This window comes from Stylophora pistillata, chromosome 6, assembly GCF_964205215.1.
Source record: "Stylophora pistillata chromosome 6, jaStyPist1.2, whole genome shotgun sequence".
NCBI classification, from domain to species: Eukaryota; Metazoa; Cnidaria; class Anthozoa; order Scleractinia; family Pocilloporidae; genus Stylophora; species Stylophora pistillata.
The window spans coordinates 26316819-26342469 of NC_142524.1; the positions used below are offsets into that span (position 1 = coordinate 26316819).

The 25651-nt window shown below is 39.2% G+C and overlaps 3 protein-coding genes and 1 pseudogene across 4 annotated transcripts; 3 read left to right on the top strand and 1 right to left on the bottom strand.

Annotated features, from left to right (window-relative positions):
* The window catches only part of LOC148729153 (uncharacterized), a 70879-nt pseudogene extending 64119 nt beyond the window's left edge, over positions 1-6760 (top strand).
* On the top strand, positions 1438-3494 carry LOC148729161 (uncharacterized). The gene is given in 3 exon segments (XM_088763034.1): positions 1438-1752; positions 2842-3387; positions 3390-3494. Coding segments are annotated over 3 exon segments (966 nt in total).
* A 2186-nt stretch (positions 6761-8946) lies between the features above and the next one.
* On the bottom strand, positions 8947-13232 carry LOC148729162 (uncharacterized). The gene is made up of 7 exons (XM_088725097.1): positions 13190-13232; positions 12320-12597; positions 11904-12018; positions 10952-11077; positions 10559-10592; positions 9800-9926; positions 8947-9503 (listed from the first exon to the last, which is right to left on the bottom strand). Exons 1-7 carry the CDS (start codon positions 13230-13232, stop codon positions 8985-8987), a joined length of 1242 nt encoding a protein of 413 aa, XP_088581223.1. The 3' UTR covers positions 8947-8984.
* Positions 13233-15697: 2465 nt separating this feature from the next.
* LOC148729163 (putative skeletal organic matrix protein 5) lies at positions 15698-24793 on the top strand. Of its 2 annotated transcripts, XM_088725519.1 has the most exons (7): positions 15698-15825; positions 17338-17615; positions 17887-18001; positions 21623-21748; positions 23762-23795; positions 23942-24062; positions 24186-24793. In XM_088725519.1, exons 1-7 carry the CDS (start codon positions 15753-15755, stop codon positions 24702-24704), a joined length of 1266 nt encoding a protein of 421 aa, XP_088581645.1. In that variant the 5' UTR covers positions 15698-15752; the 3' UTR covers positions 24705-24793. The 2 variants fall into 2 exon arrangements, with proteins under 2 accessions (XP_088581645.1, XP_088581646.1); XM_088725520.1 differs by lacking the exons at positions 15698-15825; positions 17338-17615; positions 17887-18001; positions 21623-21748 and adding an exon at positions 21812-23665 and having other exon boundaries at positions 23753-23795; positions 23936-24062.
* Positions 24794-25651: the final 858 nt, after the last annotated feature.

The following is a 25651-nucleotide window of genomic DNA, read 5'->3' on the forward strand; positions in this document are numbered from 1 at the left end:
AAAAATATGGAAAAATTCGATAAAAGCCTTGTTAGGAACTATTGAGAAAAAAAATTAAAAAGACGCTCGTAGGGTTTATAAACGCTACCCTGCGTAAATAGCGGCCTTCTGGTGTGCATATGAAACTTCAAGTGGTGTGAAAACGAACGCCGAAGCTGTGAGTGGTTTGGACGCATCTTAAATTCTCGGCTCCGTTGCTTGCAATTTCATCGTGCGCATTAGACACCCACCGACACCGCGAAAACACGAGGAACCAAGTCGCAATAGCTTTGATCTGCTTTGCATGGTGAGTATCTGGAACATTCACAAAGCTTACTTAAGTGAAACCAATACAACTGTGGGTTACTTCTGACCCTCAATTGGAATCGCTCCATGAATAATTTCAAAGCTATCACAGATGAATGAAGTCGATAACGTTCGTACTAAGGGACTATTCTTCCCTCTAATCGGCGACCAGTCACACTTTTTAACTTGGATTTGAATGTTATGTATTTCTCTTCTACATATAAACGTTCCCCTTAAAAAAAAATGTTTTTACATCACCCCGTTCTTTTTTCCTCCTAAAGGCTTTTTGCTGTTGATATACCTTTTTTTTCCAGCTTTGACATGTAAGGAAATTTTCGACCGCAATGTGTAAGTCAATAATTAATTAATTTAAAGAGAAAAACAAAGCCGAAGAGAACTATAGAGGGAAAACGTGAAAATAATAGAACTAATAATTCGAAAATGAAGAAGGACAAGGAAAGCTCTGAAAATGAGGATACTGAGAATAATAATCTTCATAATAGAATAATCTTCCACACTTGAATCTCGTTTGAGAGGAATTAAAAGTACTTTGTATCATTTACTGAATATGTAGAAGCCATGGCCTTCATCAAATTTCAGCTGTATCTCTTCTAAGAAAGAGATACTTTATTCAATAGATGCAAAAAGAGTGGCGAGGTCACCCTGCTCCTAGACTCAAAGCCAATTTCTGTTTTCTGTCACTAGGGAGACTTTGGATGCGGAGATGGGGGATAGACGCCAGTCATGAAGATCAATGGTAATATGGTATGAATTTATCGAGAAAGAAATGTATTGTGGATACAGGTCAATGCAAAGATGCGAGAAAGGGGATGGGCAAAATGGCAGCTGTTTTCCTGAAAAAGGTCAAGCTTCGCTCGCTTATCTTCACTGAATAGGAGCCTGAAACAGGCTATTACTGTTATTTCATTAATTAAAAACTAAGAAAAAATTAATTATCTGTTATAAATTTCAGAGTACCTTCCATTACGATTCCCAATTTAGGAGGGACAAGTTTTTAAAACCTTCCAGGAGGCAAAACTGGCTTTGACTTTCAAGAGACAAAGTTACCAACCTACTGGGACACATCCTTTTCCAACATCTGTCTCGGTATGAAGATTGGCAATCAGCTCAGATTCATTGTCATCAACAAGCATGCCGACCCTCTCCATTCACTCATCGCTAATGGAAAATACTGCAACAACTTACTTGGTCGTGAAAAGTGAATCACAGGCCTCCTTGCAGCCCCACTGCAGCATGGAAGGATTCAACGCGGTTGGAGAAAATCTTGATCAATCCGTAGCAAGAATCGGCATCATTGCTAACCAGCAGAATGACTGCTCCTCCTGTGACTCCAGGATTGGTTTTGGTACTGGAGGACTACATGATGACTCCAATACTTGTGGAAACGAGACACAGCACAAGTCTGATAATGGAGACAAGCACATCAAAGCCATGGGGTACATCCTGGTAGAGTGACGAGGGACACAGCTAAATTCCAAACTCTTAAGTTAAAAACATCATGAATAAGGACATTGTAGTGTTGAGGCTTACCAGCTGATTAAACTATGGATTCAGCAAAATTTCCACAATCAAATAGTTTAATCTTCAGTTGAGTAATAGTAAATTAGTTGTATTAGTGCAGTCGCAAGTAATATTCGAAGAAACAAAGAAATTGAACGGTAATAATAAAATTACAATACAACAATAAACATCAGAGAATATGAAACTTTAAAAGCACCGAGACAGGAATGACATTTTTAGTGGTTATGAGGGTTTCGCCCCATACACCCTTCTCATGCAGCGTCATCTTGGATTCCATGCCGCAACAAATCGAGGCTGAACGGACATTAACTTTGGGGTTGTGTTACACTAGTGTTACAGTAGGGATATATGACAAGTAAGCATGGCGCACGATCATTGCTCTTTTAACCTCTGTACGCACGACAAGTGAAATCAGAGTGGCAAGAATTTATATTTTCTTAACTTTCCTTCAAATTCTTTATTGAGATCTAAATGGATTGTCGTAATAAAGCGAGATGAAGGGCTAGATTTTGGGTAAGAATCGAGCCGTGACCGGCGAGTTGTCAGACGCACGTGCTACTCGCGACCGAATTTTTGCTTTCGATTGAAAACACAGACTCTACACGTTCTGAAAAATGCCTACTTTTTTCTTATCCAGAACACTAGCGTCCCTTAAGGAATTTACTCGTCCTTCACTTTTTTATTTTTCATTTTACTTTTAGCTCAAGCAGTCAAACGCACATGGCAATGTTTTGTTTGGTTTTAATAACTCTGATTTTGTACAATGTATTAAATGAGATTCTCCGGCCCTCGTTTATTCGCGTTGTAATTTGCGGTCTTAAACTAATTTACCAGATCAAAAAAGGTTATACTCTTGTGTGCTCGGCTCACTTCAAGCCAGACGATATGTATAGGACTATAACTGGGCTTACACGCCTAAAACGTGGAGCTGTGCCATCGCAGTTTGCAGGGACCAAGGAGGGTAAGGAGCGCCGACCGAACAAATTGCAAGAGTAAAAAATTATTGTTGAACAGCAAGCACAGGAGCAGCGACGTCAACTCTTTGTCGATTCAATCCAGCAAGATGTTGAGATGGAAGAAGAGGAGACTGCGTCAGCAGGACTGGAAACCAACGCAAGTGCTGAGCCAATGCAAGTGACATCTGTGGACCGACCGGAAAACGAAAACAGTCAGTCTGACGAACTGAGCCCTGAGGAACAAATTGAAATATTTAAAGCCAGAATCAAAGATCTAGAGCAGAAAGTCAAAGATCTTCAAGAGTCCAAGTTTGGAGGGGAAAAAAGTTCAAAGGGTCCTGAATTGCTGACATTTTACACAGGCTTTACATCGAAAGAACGATTTGATAGCTTTTACAAATGGGTTGAGCCGTATGCAAAAACCATGATAAAATTGTCCCAGACTCAACGAGGCATAGGTAAGGAAAACTACCAGCGAAGGCGCAGCAGTGGTAATTTTGCATTGTCACTCTACGACCAACTGTTTTTATTTTTGATCAGAATGAGATTAGGTTTGCTCGAGACAGACCTAGGAGTGAGATTCAATATTAGCAAAAGTACTGTCGGTAGAGTTATTATAACTTGGGAACATTTTCTGTACACAATGCTTGGCCAAGTGCCAATTTGGCCCACAAGTGCTCAGATCGAAGGCAGTATGCCTCAATGCTTTAAAACGACATACCCTAAAATAAGGATAGTCCTTGACTGCACTGAAATTAAAGTCAAAAGGCCTAGCTCCAAGGTCTTAAACTCAGAAACTTATTCTACCTACAAGTCATTCACAACATTTAAATGCTTAGTTGGTACAGCTCCACATGGTGCAGTAACATTTGTAAGTTCCCTATATCAAGGAAGTATATCCGACAAAGAAATAACAAGGCGCAGTGGATTTCTGTCGCTTGTTGAAAAAGGAGACCAGGTAATGGCAGACAAGGGCTTCCTAATACAGGATTTTTTGGAAACTAAAAAAGCTAAGTTGACAATCCCACCATTCTTGTCAAGAACAAAGTCCGTACAATTCACTGCTAAAGAAGTGACATACCCAGCAGATTGCCCGCCTCCGTATCCATGTTGAGAGGGCAATCAGACGAATAAAAGAGTACCAAATTTTTGTAGGAGTTTTACCTGTCTCATTGGCTGGTTCAGTAAACCAAATTTGGACTATATGCTGCCTTCTGACAAATTTTAGAGGGTCACTATATCGAAACTTCGATTTCCCACTGGTTTTGTTTACCAAACCTTGTTACAATCATAAGATTTGTGACACCTCAACTAAGTTAACCAAGTTCTTTACCAGATGTGCTTAATAAACCGAAACTGATTTATTTTAAATTGAACAAAGAAAGTATTTTAATTTGTGTGATTCCAGACAATTTCCATTCCTCCTACCCAGGGAGATGAAATTGGATAGAAAATGTTAATTTCCTTCCTTAACATTAACACTAGTCTAGTACCTATTGCTAGCAGAAGCCCAGTCAGCATACATGTACATCCCATTTCTAGGATTTCCAAAAATTGTAGGGTTGGCTTAGTTTTACTCATTTTTCCAACTTTGCACCACCTGTAATAATTTAGGGAGAAGGTATTCAAAATAATACTGATCCAATTTCATTTTAATTTCTGAAAAAAATTCTGCTTCAAACCTCAATCTTTCACAATGAAAGTCATTTTTACAATAAACATAAAAATCTGCCCATTGACAACCAGTTAGCAGCAATTGTCCCATGATCTGGTAGTAATAGCTGAGTGTTTCTTTTTAGTCTGAAGATTCCATTTACACATCTCAGATATTTAAGCTCATAGATGGATCCCTTAAGAGGGCACTTGTTTTCCAGCAGCCCCTAGGGATTGACTTCTGATGGATCGTACACTCTTAGATCTGAAGAGGAAGCCAGATGAGGGCAGGAGGGGTTGACGACAATTCCGGCAGGGAAAACATTACACTCCACACTATCAGCATATGCAGCTGCTGCCTCTTCCTCTGTACTTATTCCATGCCTCATGGCTGCAGTCTGAACACAAAGTCCTTCCATGAAATGCAATTGTTCTGGGGAAGGCACAGATGCATATTGGCTAACAATCTCTGGAAGATAGAATGCTGGTGGTTTCTCTGGCCATCAATATTCATATGAATTTTGGGGTTATTTGTCAATCTTTGTTGTTGTTGGTAGGATAACACAGAGCCACCAGCCACTTTGCCACGTTTGTTGTTGAAAAACTCTAAATTGTCAGTGTCTGGCAGAATAGAGTTAAGTTGCATATCCTCAAATTGTTCAAATATGTATTTCATGGAATTTATAATTTGGAGGTCTCCAAATTTATCTGGTATGGGGTTATAAAGAGTAGACCGTACTCCATCTACCCTCCTTTTTTTTTTTCTTTTCTGTTTTATCTTTGGCTGGTGGTTTCACCTGCTGCACCGGCACCTCCTGCACCTCTCGAGGATTTATTCCTGCTGTTCTTTGTGGCACATGCCATGTCTGTGGAAAACTTGTCTTGGACATCGCAGGAGGTACACTTCTCAGGCCCAATTTTCGGTAGTGCTCAAGGAGGTACACTAGCCCAATTGCATGGTTGCACAGCCCTGCTCCCATCTCACAGTTGCAAGAGGTACTTGATATTCTGACTTTAGGAGTCCTTGAGATCTCAATCTACTTAAAAATTTTAAAAAGAGCTCAACCTCTCCTTCACAATGTGCATTTTCAACATCAAACACTATTTATTAAGCTTTGGTCAGCATTTCAATAAAATATAAGACCTTGATTGAAACTCCGAAAATAAAACTTGACACCAATCCTGTACCGCCAATCACTGCGGTGAGATCAGCAAAGACGTTAAGACGCTTCAAACCGAAGTGAAAAATCTTGTATCGCTTGTGAAGGACGCTCTGCCTCCAAAACCTCCAGGTACTTTTTTTACGATGATGTATTGGGGAGCGGCATTTCATGATTTCACGCTCAGATGTTAAAACTGCAGTATTTTCTTTCTCACAGCCCGTCCCTTCTCTTCTTGCAAGGAAAGGAAAGTAAGGAAAACAGTAAGAAGTTTTCATTTCAATAATCCAAATCACTCGCTTGATGTGTGCTGTCCATTATAGTAGGTATAAGGACTCTTGTCTTGCATACAAGCTGACTCAATCCGTTTTAATGCTCTCCTTTTCCATAAGGTCGAGACGAAGCCAAGTGTATCTGCTGATGTTTGGTTCACAAAAGATTCCTGTTTACTGTCACATGGGAAACTTTGGATGTGGTGATGGAGGATGGACAATGGCCATGAAGATTAACGGTGCAAAGGTAAACTCCCTGTCCCCTTTAAAAAACTCTGGATATAATTATTGATTAAAAAAATAAAGAGAGAAAAAATGAAATTAAAAAAAACACAAAAACGAAAAAAATTAAATATTAGTTCTTCGTTTCTCGGAGAACCTTCCATTACAACTCCCATTATTGGAGCAACAGAAATTCCTATAACCTTGCTGGAGGCAGGACTGGGTTTGACTCACAAGAAACCAAGCTACCGACCTACTGGAACACACCCTCCTCCAAAATCTGCCTTGGTATGAAGATTGGGCATCAGCTCAGGTTCATTGTCATCAACAGGCACGCCAACTCACTCTACTCACTGATTGCTGATGGAAAATAGCGCGCTACCTCACTGGGTCGTGACAGGTGGAAGTGGTTAATTGGTTCACAGGCCTCCTTGCAGCACTACTGCAACAAGGAAGGGTTCAATGCTGTGAGAAGAAGCCTTCGTCAGTCCAAAGCAAGAACGGCATCATTTCTAACCAGGAGAATCAATGCTACTCTTGTGACTCCAGGATTGGTTTTGGTACACGAGGTCTTCATGACGACTCCAACACGTGTGACAATGAAGCGACATACTCGCCAGACAATGGACACAAGCACATCAAAGTCATGGGCTACATCCTGTTACAGTGACAGGGAACGCCGCTAACGTTCCAAGTTTCAAGCCAAGAAGCCATCATGAATTTTAAAAAAAGTAGTATCTTCAGGCTTACCAGTTAATAAAACAACGGTTTCATAATTATTTTCTTCTCTGGTCAGATTTGTCTTAACTATTACTTTTTAAAAACCGGTCTAAGACGTATCAATTGTGCAAAGCTAATTCAAGCTTTGAGAACGAAGCTAATTCAAGTTTTGATCTGATCACGTACTAACAAGGGTACACGAGAATAGTGTCTTTGTTTTCTTTTTTTTTTTTTTTCTCGCGATTTGCCGTTTGCGCTCGCCTTACGCATTTGTCTGCTTGGGTGAAAAACCCGAAAAGCCTCGCCTGTTCTGCAAGGTAACCAGGAGACCGGGAAATGAATTATTTGAATGGACAATAATTGGCCCTGATACGATAATTAAAGGAACACAAAAAACAGTACCTTCAAAAGTATTGCCCATTTTCTCGCTCTCATTAGACCAGCCCATTTTTCTGAATCATTTGTTTGAGGCGTCTGTCTCTACGCGAAATACGAATGAACATATTAACAAGATTTTTATTAGTTCTTCAACCGAACAGATTTCCTTCCGAAATATTTCCCGTAGTTTTAACAGACCTCTTCACCACGACTTCAGACAATCCCATTTTAATTCGAAAATAAGACTAAATGGGTCAGTGAGATTTCATTTTCAAATTTTAGAGAAAAGAGTTCTTTTGTTATCTCGTGTAGAACAAAGGATAGTACTAAAACCGCTTTTACCTATCGACGGGGGCGGGGAAGTTTAGGGGGATGATATAGTTCAGGAAGTTTTAGAGGACAGATCGGTCGTTGCTTAGAGACCACGAAGTAAAAACATAGAAATCTGACTGCCAATTGACTGCCAATAATGGGGAATGGGGAGAGGGGGGGGGGGGAGGCTCATACGAATATTAAAACCAAAATTGACCGGACTTCCCCCTCAGCTATAACTAGTCCCTTACAACATAAATCGGTTAGTTTGCTGTACGTGATGTAGTGGGCTCTCGAGTCGCGTAAGTCATTCCTGACTGTTTAGTTAAAATCCGTCGGTAGGGTTGAGTGGCTTTGTTAGGCTCGTTTGTTGTGAATTTGTGGCGAGGGAATGGTTTATATAGCGCCAGCAGTTGTTGAAATCTGTTGAGAAGAGTCTGTAGTAAGATAGCGAACCAGCTATATATCATCGTTGAAAGTAGTTGTTGCAGTAAGTGGAACTTTCTGCCAGCCCAATCTCAGGCCCGGTCAATGATGTGATTCGAATTCATTATCGACCAGGCTTTTTCGTGGTACACCATGCACATTTGGTCCATTTGCGGCAAAATTGTTGAATCAGTTTACACTACCGATACCTAAGGCAATCGACCGACCAAATACTCTTATTTTAAGTGAGATGATGACGAGTGGTCAATCACCCCCACCGACAACAGTCCCTCTTAAGTTAACTCTTTCCTGAACGATCAAAGTGAACCATCAACTGAACTGAAGATAGGCTGTTAATGACGGTGTCTTTATTGTTTCTAGGAAGAATTGTTTTGCTGGTGAGGTCACAGGCTGTTCAGCTCTGTAAAACTTCAAGCAAACCGTATGATATCAGTATAAAAAGGAAGAGATCAAATCAGGAAGTAACGGTCATTAAAAAAAAGATGAGGAACAGAGCCTGTCACAAATATCTTTTTGATCGTCAATTACACGTTCAGCTGGGGGGTTTGGATTTTACGATTCTAGCAAACAAAGCCTCTCCCCACTAATTGCTACACATTTCCTTGTAAATGATATACGCGAACTTGGTGTTATATCATGGTAATTATTAACAACTATTCACCGAAGTGAAAGTGGATATTACTGAGCCACGAAGCGGCGAGTTAATTATCCATCACTAGCCACCGACACTTAAGGTGAATAGTTTTTTAAGCATATACTAAAACGGTGACACATGTAACTTCCCTGCGCATACAGCTCGCGACATCGACGTTTAATGGATATCGAACATGTCTTCTTAGCAAATTTCTATAGAGTTTTAATACTTGAATTGGCTTTATGCGATTGAAGCATCTTAAACTGGATGTCAAAAAGTTATGTTTGAGAAAAATCTGACCAGAGGAGAAGATAATGGTGAACCCACTCTTTTATTAGCTACTAAGCTTTACATTTTTCTAATTCATGATGGCTTCTTGACTTGAAATTTGGGGAGTGAACTGTCACTGCACCAGGATGTACCCCATGGCTTTGATGTGCTTGTCTCCGTTGTCTGACTTGTGTGTTGCTTCATTTCCACACGTGTTGGAGTCATCATGATGACCTCCCGTACCAAAACCAATTCGGGAGTCACAAAGGGCGCAACCCTTGTGCTCGTCAGCGATGATACCGATTCTTGCTTTGGAATGAGGTGAGTCGTCCCCCACAGCATTGAAACCTTCCCTGTTGCAGTGGGGCTGCAAAGAGGCCTCAGTACCAATCAATTCCTTCCACGTGTTACGACCCAATGAGGTGGAGTGGTATTTTCCATCAGCGATCAGTGAGTGCAGAGAATTGGCGTACTTGTTGATAACAGTGAAGTTGGCCTGTTGGTAGATCTTTAGACCGTGACAGATCTTGGAGAAGGATGTGTTCCAGTACGTCGGTAACTTGGTCTCTTGTAAGTCAAACCCAGAGTTCCCTCCAGAGGAGTTATAAGCTTTTCTGTCGCTCCAGCAATCAGAGTTGTAATGAAAGGTTTTCTGAAATTGATAATAAATGATTTTTTTCTTATTTAGTATGATGTCCATTATAGACTGTTTTAGGCTCACGGTCATTAACTAATCATAAGCGACTCCTGCTGGTTGTAAGGAAGACCGTAGCCATTTCTTGCCCGTCTTGTAAAGATGAGTAAACGATCGAGCGAACGACTTTTGGTAGCTGTAAAGGAAACTGCATACACTTTCTCACAAACACTATTTCGCTTACTTACACTGACCTGTACCTCGAATGAATTTCAAATAATTTTATAATTTATTGATAGCAAATCAATTTATACCTTGCTGCCATCAATTTTCATGACAGGTGTCCATCCTCCATTTCCGCATCCAAAGTCTCCCATGTGACAGAAAACGGAAATTGGCTTTGAGTCCAAGAGCAGGACAACCTTACCACTCTTGTTCAATCTGTTGAATAAAATACTTTGTGAGAACTGGTAGTACATAGCGAGACTTTGGCATATCTAGTAGGTCTTATAACTTTTCAAGAGACACAACGTACGTTTCAATTCTTTTCCAAAAAGAAGTCGGCTCGGATGACTTTCATAAAGGATCAGGAGCTGGATTGTTGTTAAAATAATTGCTTTCATCATATAAGGGGCAAAATTACAGAATTGTGATTGGTCAAGGCAGAGGGCATTTTATTCTTAATTTTTGTAATTGCCCCGGGCAAAATTACTTGAAAATGATTGGCTGAAAATCGCTTAGCAACGGCTGCCAAGGTAAAGAAATTTCTGTTTGTTTTGGCGACCCGTTTTACGCGAGATCAGTAAGAAAACATTTTGCCCCTTATATTATAAGAAGTAATCACATGGTTCCTCGTAAAATTAAGGATTAATATCACTTGTATTTTCGGAAGTTGCAGAAATTGCCCTCTGTCGTCGCTGCGCGACTCGGGCAATTTCAGCAACTTCCGAAAACACGCGTGATATTAATCCATAATTTTACTCGGCCCCATGCGATTACCTATACTTATTCCTTCTGATAGCATATCTCGTTCTTAGCTATTTCTGATATTGTCATTGAGCTATTTTACTTACATATTCCTTTCGTAAATTTCCTTGCATGTTGAGACTGAAAGAAGAGTAACATATGAATATTAATCTTCTCGGTAGCATTGTGAGTAGTTTTGCATTCATGTGATCATTAAAAGCATCAAGTTTCCTCCAAACTTTTGTAACCTGATCAATACAAGGCCGGTGATCAACATAAACAAAATCACCCTCTCTGATAACAACAACGGACCCTTAAACAACAACAGAAAAAAGAACGTGTGGTATTTTATAAAATCTGATTGAAACGAAAATTTACATTTAAAGAGAAAAAAACGAAAATTTTTACATTTAAAGAGAAAAAAACGGAAATGAAAGGCGTTTACGTTGAAACAGAGCATCACAAGAAACCTCATGGAGACATCAAAAGAGATTTATTACTCATTGTGCAGATTTTTCCATCTCCAAAGTATCCAGGTTTGCATGAACACTTGTATGATCCTTCAGTATTGTTGCACACAGCATTGGCATTAGAGCTATGTGTATCTGTAGCACACTCGTCAATGTCTGAGAAGAAATTAATAACTTTTGATGGCGGGACAATTCTCCAAAGAATGGTTTTCATTTGAGCGTTAAAGGTAACCGATGGTCTGCTGGTTTTTGTCCTGCCCTGTGATTGGTTCAAATACTCGAGCCATACCCTTGATAAAACGTATCAAAACCAACTGCAACTCAATCACTCGTCATTTCCCGGCCTGCAAAGCTGGCGTATGTTAGCCCCTTACAGAGGTTAAGAGGGGCAGAGCCGCCAAAAGAGGCAGCTTACCAAACGCCTCGCTTCTCTGCCACTCATTCTGACCTCTCAAACCGTACTCAAAACTGCAAGCTACGCAGAATCGCGTTTTCTCACCCTCAGGCTTGCTGGCTTGTTTTTTCTTTGACTTCTCATTAATTTCTGCTGGAGTTTTTCTTTTTTTTTTCTGATTGGCTGCCATGATTACTATGGGTCTCGCTTTGGACATTCGGTTAAATGGAATAATAAGTTTTTGCGATGATCCAAATGCAGCCTAGTGTAAAAAGTAATTCAGATAAAGAACGAGATCGGTTCGTTCTTGGCAAATGAACCTTGAAATAATTTTTTTTCTTGTAATGAACAGGCGGGTGGCTCTGAATGATGCCCCGAAACCAGGGTGGATGGGTAATTAAAGCATAAATTTCGAAGTAAGCCTTGTTCGATCTCCTCTTTTTCATGAAGAAGAATTGACAGGTAAAGAAGAAGGTCTAAACTCCTTTGATAATCACCGCAGGTATATCTCCTTTAACAGCTTTTCTCGTCCCGCTTGCTAAATAGTTTTGGACGTACTCACTTATTTAAAAAACAAGTTCTGTTTACCTTGGCCGCAGTCTTCTCCTTTGAATCCAGCAGAACACAAACAGCGATAGCCTTTGTCAGTAAAACAACTTTGACAAGTGCCTTCATTCTTACAGCGGTTTGTAACACATGCGCTCTAAAGCCAAACAGATAAATTAGTAATCAAGTACACTTCCCTTCAAACTGATGATAATTAGACTTAGTCATCACAATTGCATCTTGGTCCTTGTCATTCTCTTGAGACTGAGCCCGTAAATGCAATTTGCGGCCACGTTGCGTTCAATCTCAACCTATCATACTAAAACTCAAAGAGATCGTTGGGTTAAAGAAGAAAAGTAAAATTATTCGAAGGCTTGCAACAAACTTAGTTGCATTATTGAAATATTTTTCATTACTTTTTGGACCAATGAATAGGTAGATCAACACAGAATACTTGCATCAGCAGAATGATGAAAATAATCTATGTTCTCCTTCAGCTCATGTTCGTGTCCTTCGCGAGGGACATCATTCAGTTCGCATAGGTACTTTCCACGTTCCTCTGCTCTTTTATCGAGATTGATACTGACACAGTCAGGTTCCATGTAGCACACGTTCTTACAAAACCCTGCGATCATGATTTCCACCGCGCGAATCAAGTGGTTTACCAGGCGTTTGCCATCAAAGGCTTTTTCAGGTCCAAACTCCAAAGTGCGGCATTCGTCTGCGTCACTGAAGTCTGGAATTAAAATAATACGTAGAATGAGCGTAGTAGTAGTAGTAGTAGTAGTAGTAGTAGTAGTTCTTTATTTAATGTGGCACCACACTTAGCTACAAGCTACTCACCAGGAATCCCACAACAAAATATACAATAAAAATTACAACCAACATCAAGAAATTATGTACATTAAGTAAAATGTTTTTACAAAAAGGATATTTCAAAATTTAAATATATATTTGTATACACGTGTAGTAAAACAGAGATCAAAAACTAAAAAGTTAAAATTTTAGGCGACGGATATTGTGAAGAAACGTGCTTGTGCCATCCTTTGCGCGTATAGCATCTGGTATCGCGTTCCAAGTCTTAGCAGCAAAATAACTAAATGACTTAAGACCATGCTTGGTACTGTTAACTTTAGGTAAGGAAAGCATGTTCCTCCTTGGTTTAACTAAGTCAGTAATAGGTCTGGAAGACTTATATAGATAGCAGTTATTGACCGTCTTGAATCCTACGACTCTTCGATGTCGTATGCAAGCCGATACAATCGAGCCAGTCTTCTTATAAAATAGCGTTATCTTCGTATACATGATCTAAGCGCAGGTTAATATACCCTTTCCATTTTCTTTGTATTCCTTTCCCCACAGTGGTGCCATATCTGGCTACAATAATCAAAGTGAGGTAAAATAAATAAGAGGCAGGATATTTTTAAGCCTATTTAAAGCATTAACCTGACCCGACACCTTTCGACAGATCGATGCGACATAAGTATCAAATTTGAGCTTGTCATCCAATGTTAGAGGTAATAATTTTATTTCACTGGAAGTAGGTATTGGCCTCCCTGCACATTCTAACTGGAAATCACAATCAGTGTTTCCTAAAACCAAACCCTGATATTTGTCTGGATTTGCTAACGTCCCATTCTGTCGAAACCGTTGTGTTGAACTGGCTAAGTCTCCGTTTATACCTTCCTCCAATGCTCGGGGATCATGGGGATAAATAGAATTTAGAGTCTTCTGCATAAAAAATTTAGTGTTGACTATTAAGCCCTTCAATATCAGTCGCGCCGAGTGGCGAGATTAAGAATTTAACACTTCAGTGATATTTTAAAAAAAATAGATCACAAAAAAACACATTTCATAAGTCACAAAGGGTATTATAGAGATCTTCTAGATCTGCTTCTGAGAAGTTTGAAATATCCTATGGTGAAAGCCTCCATCATAATTTTTTCAGACTACTTATCTCACCGTGCAAGTTTTTACAAAATATAAAGCTCTGCGCTAAGTTAAGTGGGCTGAATATTTTAAAGGAACCTCTTATTAATAAGTAGTCAGTTTCAGTTGTCACGTTGGTACAACTCCATGGCAACAAACATTATATTTCCAAGTAGCTTTCATGTTTGATAATTTTAAGCCGAGATGAAAGAGAAAAGAGAATGAGATTGTCCTTGCTCCATTTGCTTTGCAACGAGTTCTCAGTGCTCATGCAGATTTGTCAATTTGCTCTAGAATGATCTTAGCACCACTGGCTGTCAAACTTGTGCTGCCACCTGAGATACCTACATAATACTGCACATGACAAATATCAGACAGGAATGGATTTCCTGAATTATAGAAAAAATGACGGTGATTCTCCATTAAAAATTAAATATCCTTTCGAACCATGTTCGCAAAAAACTTCAAAACAACTATAAGTAATTGTGTCTGCTTCGTCTCTATTTCGTCCTTAGAACAGATGCAAGCCATAGCTTCTATAAGCCCATCAAGATCTACCAAAAAATAATTTATTTAGTTATGAAAAGCTTCAAAAATTTAATTTATAAAAAACTGATCTACCACAAAAACAAGAGGAAAAACGCAATCGTTGGAAACTAAACAAAGATGCTTTAAAACAATAGCATTTCTTAAACAGTTTAAAAGTTTATTTTTACCATAAATTTTTTTTCCGCTAATAATAGGTTTAAGTAAAACTAACCTTGTGTTGCAGACATCATACTACACAATGGCAAAACAAGACCTATATAGATCAAATACATGTACATCATCGAGAAGAACTCATTCAGAAAGTTTTCCGAGAGAAGTGTAAATTCATGTCCAACCCTACATGCAGGTGAAGCGATCTAAAAACTATTTTTTCTTGGGCATAACCTTCTAATCTATTTTCAGCCAATCGAAACTCAGCTGTTGCGTGAAGTATAGTTATTCAAATACTTCATTTCGTGTCACGACGATGGAATAATTAATAATTTACTAGTTTTTTTCCTTTTTTTTTTTTTTTTTAAGAGATTCACTCTTTGGCTATTGTCTAGTAAATTTTACTGAACCGGCCTTAAATCCTTCTGTTACTCTGTTATCTAAAGAGGTCTTCATGTTATCTAAAGAGAATCGCATGTGGATTTAAACACTTTGAAAGCATTCCTATCTTATTACTGGATCATAAACTCCCCAGAAGGGAAAAGAAGCTTTTACGGGTTTATTATAATGTATATTAGTCAGCTTTCAAAAAAAAAAACAACTGCGTAGGTCTTATAATTATGTAGCCTACTTTGCAGTACGACCCTTTGAGGAAAAGCAGTATTTATCGTTAGCCATCAGTGAGTAGAGAGAGAGAGATGGCATGCTTTTCTATAAAGATAAGCTATTTTTGATGGCCAAGTTTCATACCGAGGCATATCTTACTCCCGACCAATAGGTCGGTAAATGAATTAAGGGAATAAGTTTATAAAGAAATTGTGGTGCTGCGTCAATGGGGGTAACAAGTTAATTTGGGTTTATTCGCTAAGTTGAAACTATAAATTTGCCACCGCAAAGAGTTAAAAAGCTGACGTTTCGAGCGTTACCCTGTCGCCATTCGTTCTGACGAAGGGCCAACGCTCGAAATGTCAGCTTTTTAACTCTTTACGGTAGCCAATTTAAAAATTTAAATTGAGTTTATAAAACCAAACAGTTGTTAATTAGGTCATTGGGAAGCTTGGTAAAGTAAAATGAATAATTTATTTTCTCCCAATTAATTGAATACCTGCTGGAAGAATAAATAAAGATAACGTGACATCCAGGTCTTATTGGTCAAAAAAAAAAAATAGAAAGTGGTTACCACAAGGAAAACAAATTGAATGAGATATTTTGCAATCATTTGCATACTTTTTGTGAAGTCGGTTTCAGAAAGCGATCTGTGATATGAAGAATTCGACTTTTATCTTAGTTCTGTTACTTTGGTATATCATGATACCTGCTTCTGTCCCATCGAAAGGTCAGTTTTACCATTACTCATTTCTGAGTGGGGATAGTGAAGGGAAAGTAGTCCTTCTTAATAATATTTACCGTTTCACACCCATACCTGTTATTTGTTTAAATGGGTTTTTGTTATTTATTTGCGAAAAAGAAAAAACGTTTAAATATCACTAAACACTTTTAAATTCCTTTAAACTCCCCAACGAAAAACCTCTGGGTGAATGGATGATGAGCGGTTGGATGGTTTGTTCAGTGAGTACGTTTTTGTGCATTTCTCACGCAGCGAATTTCGAAAGATCTTCTGTCTTTTTTGTTGTTGTTTTGGTAATATTTTCTACTTTTGTATCCACCTCTTTATATATCTGTTCATTTTTTGTATTTTCGCAATGAAGGAGTTTACTCTTTTTTGATTCCACACTTCTTGTTTGTATCTGCTGCTGTGGTTATTGCGCTAATAAAGTAAGATATTTGTTTAGTTTTAGTCAGCTTTTTCCCCAACAAACAACTGCCTCAGTTTGGGTATATCGACAAATTTACTTTTCATGGCAATTACGTAGCTTTTGAGTAAATATAATCGGTTGAAGATCAAGATGTCACACAGCAACGCTTTTCAGCAATACAGGTTCTTTGCAGAAGTGACTTGTTAGTTGATATGGATCATTCTCGGATTTCTTCAACGATTCAGTTCGCTTTACTAATTTAAACTAAGAACTTGCGTATTGACTGTGAAACTTTATTTCTCTTCTCTTTATTTTTGGGAATTTTCGAATTTAAACTTCTTGCATATGGCAGATGCAATACGGATAATTGCTACCGAGAAATTAAAGTGGAAGACAAATGCCTAAGGGAGTTTAAACAGTCCGAATAGGAACGCGAATGGCTGGACAAATGGAAAAAGCCATTTAGGATGCTTAAAGATTTGTACAAATAATCTGCCGATAATTATTCAAACTTATTGATAAACCCAACTGTTGCTATAGTTACATGTATTATTAATTGCTATTTGCAAGTTTCCTGCAGATGGCAGTTCGAAACATTACTACCGAGAAATTGAATGGAACACAAATCCCTGAGGAAGTTTAAGCGGTGCGAATAGGACCACAAGTGAATGGACGAATTGAAAAATTTAGGAATTTACTTAAGTATTTAGACGGATAAACTGTCGTTAAATACTAAAGCTACTAAACCTCAATGTTATTACGGGGGAAAGTTTCTAAAGAAACTATTTTGCTGCGTTAGTGGGGGTAACAAGGTAATTTGGTTTAGTTTGTCAACTAAGTTCAAATTTTAAATTGGCCATCGTTAAGGGTTTCAAAGCTGACTCTTTGAGCGTTAACCAAAGGGCAAACGCTCGAAACGTCAGCTTATTTAAAACTCTTTACGGTGGCCAATTTATAATTTCAACTTAGTTGATAAAACCAAATTGCCATACTATAATCATAATATTATTTTTGCCATAATTATCAATTCTTTTATGTTTATCTCTATTAACATTGTTTTCCTTTTCTTATATTTCTTCTAAATTGTTAAGAATTTTCCGATGAAGACCAATGCCGCCATTTGGAGTTTACACCTAAAAAAGTACTAGACGGCAAGCGTCTCGTAAACCACGTGATTCGCATCGTTGAAGTCATGACAATGAATTTTTGCGAGATCATGTGTTACATGGAGCCTGACTGTGTCAGTATTAATCTTGATAAACGAGTGGGTAGGCATGGAGGGTACAAATGTGAATTGAATAATGTTACTCACGAAGGACACAAAAGCGAGCTGAAGAAAGAAGAAAATTATTTTTATCGTGCAGCTGAGGTAGGTGTTGGATCATCAGCAAATACTTATTTTCAGCGACGAAAATCTACTTTCTCACTCATAGGTGTTGAGATGATAGCTATAATTCTAATATTACTACAGATATTTTTATGTCTAGCACTATCATTACGCCCCTCGTTTTCTATCTTACTTTCTTTGCCTGCTCTAAATCTAAAATTTAAAGATGATTGATCACCCATGCAACCTGCGACATCAATATTTAAACGTATGATACTAAGATTGTTAATACATTTTCTCCTTTTGGCTTCAGAGCGCTTGTGTTGATAACCCTTGCGATAACAATGCGACTTGTCAAAGCGGTTTTACCGACAAAGGATATCGCTGTTTGTGCACCACTGGATTCAAAGGTGCAAACTGTAAAAAAGGTAAATCTTGCCATGTCAACCCGTGGTCGTAGACTTGTTTGGGCTCAGAGTTTTATACACAACTTCTAAAAGTATCTGTAAGAGTTTAGGTTCGATTTTCGCAAATTATAACAATCTTTCAACTGGCTTGAGCAGAGCCAATTCTGTCCAATGTGAATGCGTGCCGAAATCTCGATAGTTGCCTTCAAGTTAATTTCTTGGTCCTGTTTGGTAGCTACGCTCGCCTGGTTCTCCTACAGGGAGCTGCAAGCTGACATGTTTAGCTTTGACAGAGTTGGAATGGCTCTTCAAGGCGCCACAGCTACTTATCTTGAGTACGCTCCTGCATGTTTGCAATTCAAAAGACGCCATGTTAATTTCTTCAAGAGAAGCGGGTACAGTCGCGCCGTGGCAATCTACTATGGCAATCACCGTTCGGAATTTAACATCGAACTTATTGCTCTGCATGGTGATGTTTCTTCAAACCTCGGCCCACTAGCGAGAAATCGCACCACAGATGGAAATTTTACGATCTCGAACTCGAACATCCTACCTTCCGGATAAAATCAGATGTCAAATCTCTTTCTCGCTATCTTGAAGAGGTAAAGACTCCGATGAACGTTAATGATTTTGATGTCTTTGCAATGAGTGAAACCTGGTCAAATTCCACTTGGAGCGACTGCATGATTGCTTGGAAGCATTATCAGATCCACCACTGTGATCGGAGCGACTCAAAGAGAGGTGGTGGGGTTGCCGCTTATGTTAACAATTCTCTCCTTTGTCGTCGGGTTCGATTGTTGGATTCATCCATTGAGCTTGAACATCTCTGCCTGGAAATGAAACAACATCGATCAGGCCCAAAGATTTTATTCATTGTTATTTATCGCCCACCGAACCGGCTCAAGTCCTTATTTCTACAAATTTCTTGACCAATTAATCGGCATTTCTATTAGCATGTATAACGAAGTAATTGCGGTTGGTGATTTTAACATCGACTTGCTAGCAGTAAATGGGTCTTGTAGGTTATTTACAATGTTTCGGGACGCAGGAATGAAACAGATTGTCTGTTCTTCAACTCCTACAAGGGTTGCTCGATGTTCGGCCGCGTTGCTAGATCATGTTTATGTTTCGCATCCAGAGCGGATCATCGAAACCCTAGTCCCAATATATGGACTGAGTGATCACTATCCAGTCTGCTTGGACACAAGTTTCGCGACCTTAAATCCCCCAAACTGCATCATGATACCATCAAATATCGAAGCTTTAATAATTCTGACAAAAACAGTTTTACTTACGATCTAGAGACCGCTCCATTGTCAGTGTTTGATGTTAACGACAAGTTGGACACCTGGGAGCTGATTTTTAATAGTGTAATCACCCAGCACGCACCCATTGTCGAGAAAAGAGTAAAGCGGAAAAAGCTGCCACCTTGGATGAATAGCTCTATCACTGATTGTATCCGAAGCAGAGATAGGTTCAAGAAACGTGCGAAAACTAATGTCCTAGCGAACACCATGTATAAGAAGCTAAGGAATCAAGTAGTCAAAATGATCGCTAACTCAAAAGCGGCCCATATGAGAAATGAAATCACTGAAAATATGGGCAACCCCGAAAACTCTGGAAAACTCTTAAACATGCAGTACCAACACATCCGATTCCTTTAACACCCTCTTTCATTGAAATGGATGGATAAGAAATAATAGATCCACTTTCCATGGCTGATGCTTTTGACTATCGATCATTTCCGGGACTAACATACAGCGGGCTGCAAACGTGGCTCAGGTCACAGTGAACGAACAGGTACTTGCTAACATAGAGGCTAGCATTTCACACTTAATTAATGCTCGCATTGATGTCTCTACGCAGTTTGATATCCCCCTCATGACCACTCAAGAAGTTGAAGAATATACAAAGCGCATAGTAGGAAACAAAGCCACAGGCCTGGATGGGATTGGAATTAAAATTCTAAAACTAGCACTACCGGCGATATCTAATTGTTTGACCAACATCTACAATTCTCGCATTAGTAAAGCCGTTTTCCCGCATAAATTCAAAACAGCAAGGCTAACTCCTGTCTACAAGAGACTCACCTCATGACAGAAACAACTATAGGCCTATCTCAATCCTGCCAATTATCTCTAAACCTCTTGAAAAAGATATTGCGTCATGCTACTTAAAATACCTATACGACAATAACCTTCTATACAGCAAACAGTCTGCCAATCGCCCACATCATTCATGCTAAACTGCCCTGTTGAACCTCACAGACAACTGGCTGAAGGCTATCGATAAAGTTTTTTGGGTCGATATTCTTGAATCTGAGCAAAGCCTTGGACTTAGTGATTCACGACATTCTATTATCTAAAATCGCTAAATACCACGCTAGTGAACCAACCTTGAGATGGTTCAAATCGTATTTATGCGATCGAACTCAAACATGCGCTATTTCTGGATCACTATCTAACCCTCTTACGTTGCCACAAGGCGTTCGAGAAGGATCAATTTTGGGTCCCGTCCTCTTTTCACTTTATATTAACGACTTACCTCTTTGCCTATCAACTTCTGACCCCGAAATATATGCTGCTGATACAATGCTAAGGACCTCCAATCACTCCATTGATCATATCTAACAGAATTTGCAAGTCAGCCTAAACAATGCTAGCAATTGGTTCAAGTTAAACAAAATGGTACCTAACACAAAGAAGACGAAACACCTACTCATAGCTACACGACAGAAATTGAAATACGCTAACAACCCAACCTTAGATCTTTACTTAAATGGCAACAGACGAAGCCAAAGATGAAAAACTCTCAGGCGTCCAGATCGACAAGCACATTAGCTGGCACAACCACATCGAATAATTAATTTGGAAGCTGAACTCTAGAATTTATCTGCTAAAAAGAGCGAATGGCTACCTTGACCTCCACTGCAGAAAATTGTTATTGAATGCGTTTATGAAGCCTGTCTTTGAAAATTGTTGCTCGGTTTGGGGTAACGCCTCTAACGATCAACTGCTGAGAATACTTAGAGTGCAGAAACGTTGTAGTAGGTTAATTTTAGATGCCAGTTTCCACGATAACTCAGTTCAAATGTTCAAGAAACTACGGTGGATGCCAAATGATGATGTATTGCGCATGAAGAAATTGTGCATGGTGTTGAAAATTGTGAGCGGAGAGTGTCCGCATTATTTTACAAGCTATAGAACTTATGTAAAAAACTCCGAAATGTCGCTCCAACGCAGGCCTTAGAACATTTCATGCAAATGCCACTTATGAAACCGTCTGGACGACAAATTTGAAATTATTAGAGATGAAAGCAACTTTAAGAATCGGTTAGTGAACAATTTTTCACAAAGTAATTCAGATGGTGAAAATTTTACTATCTCTAGAACGTTTTGAATATATTTGTGTGCATGCTGTTCTTGATAATCTAGTTTTTATAATTCTTTTTAATACAGCCCTCAATGTAAACTACTGGGTTACCAGAAATTGTGTTAGCTATTAAAGTTTATTTATTTATTTATCTCTTGGTTAGAGAACTGCACCAATATTGTAAGAATATCATGTCAGTTCCCACGCAAGTGTTAATTTGCTTTTTACAGTTTATTTTTACATTCGCAATGATGACGATTTTATTTGCAGATGTCGATGAGTGTGCTGCAGGAACACAAGAATGCAGTAAACATGCTGTTTGCAACAACACCGAAGGTTCCTACAACTGTTCGTGTAAATCGGGATATTCTGGAGATGGAAGGACATGCAAAGGTGAACTAGACCAAAACCCTAATTATCTTGACGAACAAAGGAATAAAAATTAAAGAAAAAAACGTGTTCAACCCTACAAATGATCAAATTAGTCACCTGCTTAGGGGTTTTCCTTGTTAAGTCAGTTGTCTTGAATCTTACAGATATAAACGAGTGTGCAGACGGAACAGCCAACTGAATTGCAAATATCACTGGGCGACTGTGAGTCGAAACGTGAGCGTACAAAGAAAGATTTCGACCGAAGCGTCTAAATTTGAAGAATTGTCCTGGTACTGTAGCACTGTGTACAGAAGCCTGCCTTCAGGTGATAGTTTATGTCTTCAAGTGCGAGATTCAGCATGGCGAATATCGATCGCCCGGTAGAATGGAGGGATGGAAGATTTAAGACCAGTGACAAGGCGAGTTTCGCGCCTGAAAAACAAACTACCGCCTGTAAGCAGGCTGTGTGTACAGCCGCCCATTATTAAATTCCTTTTGAACTGCAATGTCATTGGCTGTGAGACACAAACAGCGTAAGTCGGTCCTGATTCGTCAGTTTCAATCCGTCAATCCGCCGGCAGGTTCTGTTCTGTAAACACCTGTTTCGAGAAAGGTTGTTTGAAGAAACCGAAAATATGCATGCAACAGCCCCGAAAGTTATTGTGGGCAGTTTTTGTGTCGCGGTTCTTTGACCTCAGGATCTCAGGGAAATCTGAAAATGCCTCACAGTAAGGACGATCCATCGCCTATTTGATGAATTCATTTATTTGTTTGACCTATCAATTCACTTATTACCGGATACCCAAATAACCTTTCAAACTGTCGCCTGCACTTTATACTTTCTCAAAGTCTGTTTTTGTGGGAGTTCAGTGGGGCGGAAAACGAATTCGAAACCATGCAGGCGCAACAAGTCGTCTCCTCGCGACTTCGTCGTTCGTTTTTCTCAAAGATAAGCATACAAAGACGACTTGGGGCAAGTCTACCTCTTGGAGTGTCCACCCAGTACAAGTTTTAACTCATAAAATAACTGTATTCCATGTCTGCCGATGTTCTTTGTCAACAGAATTACTGATTTTATTATGCTTTGTCAGTGCAAGCAGTCACGACAAACAAATCATCCCGCGCAAGTTTTTTTGAACACGAAAAGCTACTGAAACTCTTATCGAGCAGCGAGAGTCATAGAGAACTGTTGAACGCTATAAAAGAGTGGCAGTTTATGTCACAGGGTCTCAATGTGGTAATGACTCGTAACAGTGGCCAATTTACATTATAACTCACAGCTGAGAAATGAAATTGACAGTTTTTTATAAACTTATCGCAGTCCTTATTGTTTTGCTAATTTCATATCAGAATATTTGCACAAAAGACAAAGCATTAAGGGTCCTGATTAGTTGTGTGGGCATGCATGCACGCATGCAAAAATGGTCAATTCGATGAAATGGAAACATAAAATTTTATTTTGTTAAATCGCAGTGTCGCCGTTCTCAAATGGCTTTTCGTTCTCTAGAAAATAGAAATATACTGTGAGCAGATTTTCAGACTCTATGATAATTTCTTTACATTGTACAATTCGATCGAATAAAGTTAAAAATAAACTTAACCTTGAAACTTGTCCATCTGATGTCGCTCAATGCGAGCAAGAAAATGCGAGTTGTGTTTAACAATAATAACAAGGAAGCAAAATCACCACAAACAGTTATTCACCGGTTGAGCAACACAGAAAACATTTCGAACATCGATCAATTATCAAGATGCGCTTGCAAATTGCAATTTATTTAATGGCAAATCTCATCGCGCTGTTCGCTGTTTTAATCGGTGCCAGACAGCAATCCTGTACTGCTAATGACTGCGGTGAGATCAGCAAAGACATTAAGACGCTTCAAACCGAAGTGAAAAATCTTGTTGCGCTTGTGAAGGACGCTTTGCCTCCAAAGCCTCCAGGTACTTTTTTTACGATGATGTATTGGAGAGCGGCATTTCATGATTTCACACTCACATGTTAAAACCACAGTCTTTTCTTTCTCACAGCCCGTCCCTTCTCTTCTTGCAAGGAGCAGTACAACAAAGGAAAGTAAGGAAACAGTAAGAAGTTTTCATTTCAATACTCCAAATCGCTCCCTTCATGTGTGCTGTCCATTATGGTAGGTATAAGGACTCTTGTCTTGCATACAGGCTGACTCAATCCGTTTTATTGCTCTCCTTTTCCATAAGGTCGAGACGAAGCCAAGTGTATCCGCTGATATTTGGTTCACAAAAGATTCTTGTTTACTGTCACATGGGAAACTTTGGATGTGGTGGTGGAGGATGGACAATGGCCATAAAGATTAACGGTACAAAGGTAAACTCGCTGTCTCCTTTAAAAAACTCTGGATATTATTGATTTAAAAAAAAGAGAACAAATGAAATTAAAAAAACACACCCAAAAACGAAAAAAATTAAATATTAGTTCTTCGTTTCTCAGAGAACCTTCCATTACAACTCCCATTTCTGGAGCAACAGAAATTCCTATAACCTTGCTGGAGGCAGGACTGGGTTTGACTCCCACGAAACCAAGTTACCGACCTACTGGAACACACCCTTCTCCAAAATCTGCCTCGGTATGAAGATTGGACATCAGGTCAGGTTCATTGTCATCAACAGGCACGCCAACTCACTGTACTCACTGATTGCTGATGGAAAATACCGCGCTACCTCACTGGGTCGTGACAAGTGGAAGTGGTTAATTGGTTCACAAGCCTCCTTGCAGCACTACTGCAACAAGGAAGGGTTCAATACTGTGGGAAGCAGCCATCGTCTGTCCAAAGCAAGAATCGGCATCATTTCTAACCAGGAGAATGAATGCCACTCTTGTGACTCCAGGATTGGTTTTGGTACAGGAGGTCTTCACGACGACTCCAACACGTGTGGGAATGAAGCAACATACTCGCCAGACAATGGACACAAGCACATCAAAGTCATGGGCTACATCCTGTTACAGTGACAGGGAACGCCGCTAACGTTCCAAATTTCAAGCCAAGAGGCCATCATGAATTTAAAAAAGTAGTATACTCAGGCTTACCAGCTAATAAAACAAGGGTTTCAAAATTATTTTCCTCTCTGGTCAGATTTGTGTTAACTATAACTTTTTGAAAACCGGTCTATTGTGCAAAGCCAATTCAAGTTTTAAAAACGAAGTAGAAATAGGCAATGGAGATATATTCTATGTTCATAATAGGTCGACGTCACGAGCTGCACGCAAAGGGAGGTTGTGATCTGATCACGCACTAAGAGGGGTACACGAGAATAGTGACTTTTTTTTTCTTTTTTTTTTCCGCTGGATTTGCCGTTTGCGCTCGTCTTACGCATTTGTCCGCTTTGGTGAAAAACCCGTAAAGCCTCGCCTGTTCTGCAAGGTAACCAGGAGACCAGGAAATTAATGATTTGAATACACAATAACTTGCCCTGATACGATAGCCAAAGGAACACAAAAAACAGTACCTTCAAAAGTATTGCCCATTTTCTCTCTCTCATTAGACCCGCCCATTTTTCTGAATCATTTGTTTGAGGCGTCAGTCTCTACGCGAGATACGAATGAACACATTAACAAGATTTTTATTAGTTCTTCAACCGAACAGATTTCCTTCCGAAATATTTCCCGTAGTTTTAACAGACCTCTTCACCACGACTTCAGACAATCCCCTTTTAATTCGAAAATAAGCCTAAATGGATCAGTGAGATTTCATTTTCAAATTTTAGAGAAAAGAATTCTGTTGTTATCTCGTGTAGAAAAAAAGATAGTACTGAAACCGCTTTTTACCTATCGACGAGGGTGGGGAGTTTAGGGGGATGATATAGTTCAGGAAGATTTAGAGGACAGATCGGTCGTTGCTTAGAGACCTAGAGGTAAAAACATAATAATCTGACTGCCAATTGACTGCCAATAATGGG

Coding starts and splice junctions, on each gene's coding strand:
- LOC148729162 (XM_088725097.1), bottom strand. CDS start 13,232: ATGGCACCACTGTGGGGAAAGGAATACAAAGAAAATGGAAAGG. Junction 11,078..11,903: donor AGGAGAAGACTGCGGCCAAG/GTAAACAGAACT, acceptor ATTTCTTCTCAG/ACATTGACGAGTGTGCTACA. Junction 9,504..9,799: donor TGAAAATTGATGGCAGCAAG/GTATAAATTGAT, acceptor TATCAATTTCAG/AAAACCTTTCATTACAACTC.
- LOC148729163 (XM_088725519.1), top strand. CDS start 15,753: ATGAAGAATTCGACTTTTATCTTAGTTCTGTTACTTTGGTATATCATG. Junction 15,826..17,337: donor TGCTTCTGTCCCATCGAAAG/GTCAGTTTTACC, acceptor TAAATTGTTAAG/AATTTTCCGATGAAGACCAA. Junction 21,749..23,761: donor TGGAAGGACATGCAAAGGTG/AACTAGACCAAA, acceptor CAGCCCGTCCCT/TCTCTTCTTGCAAGGAGCAG.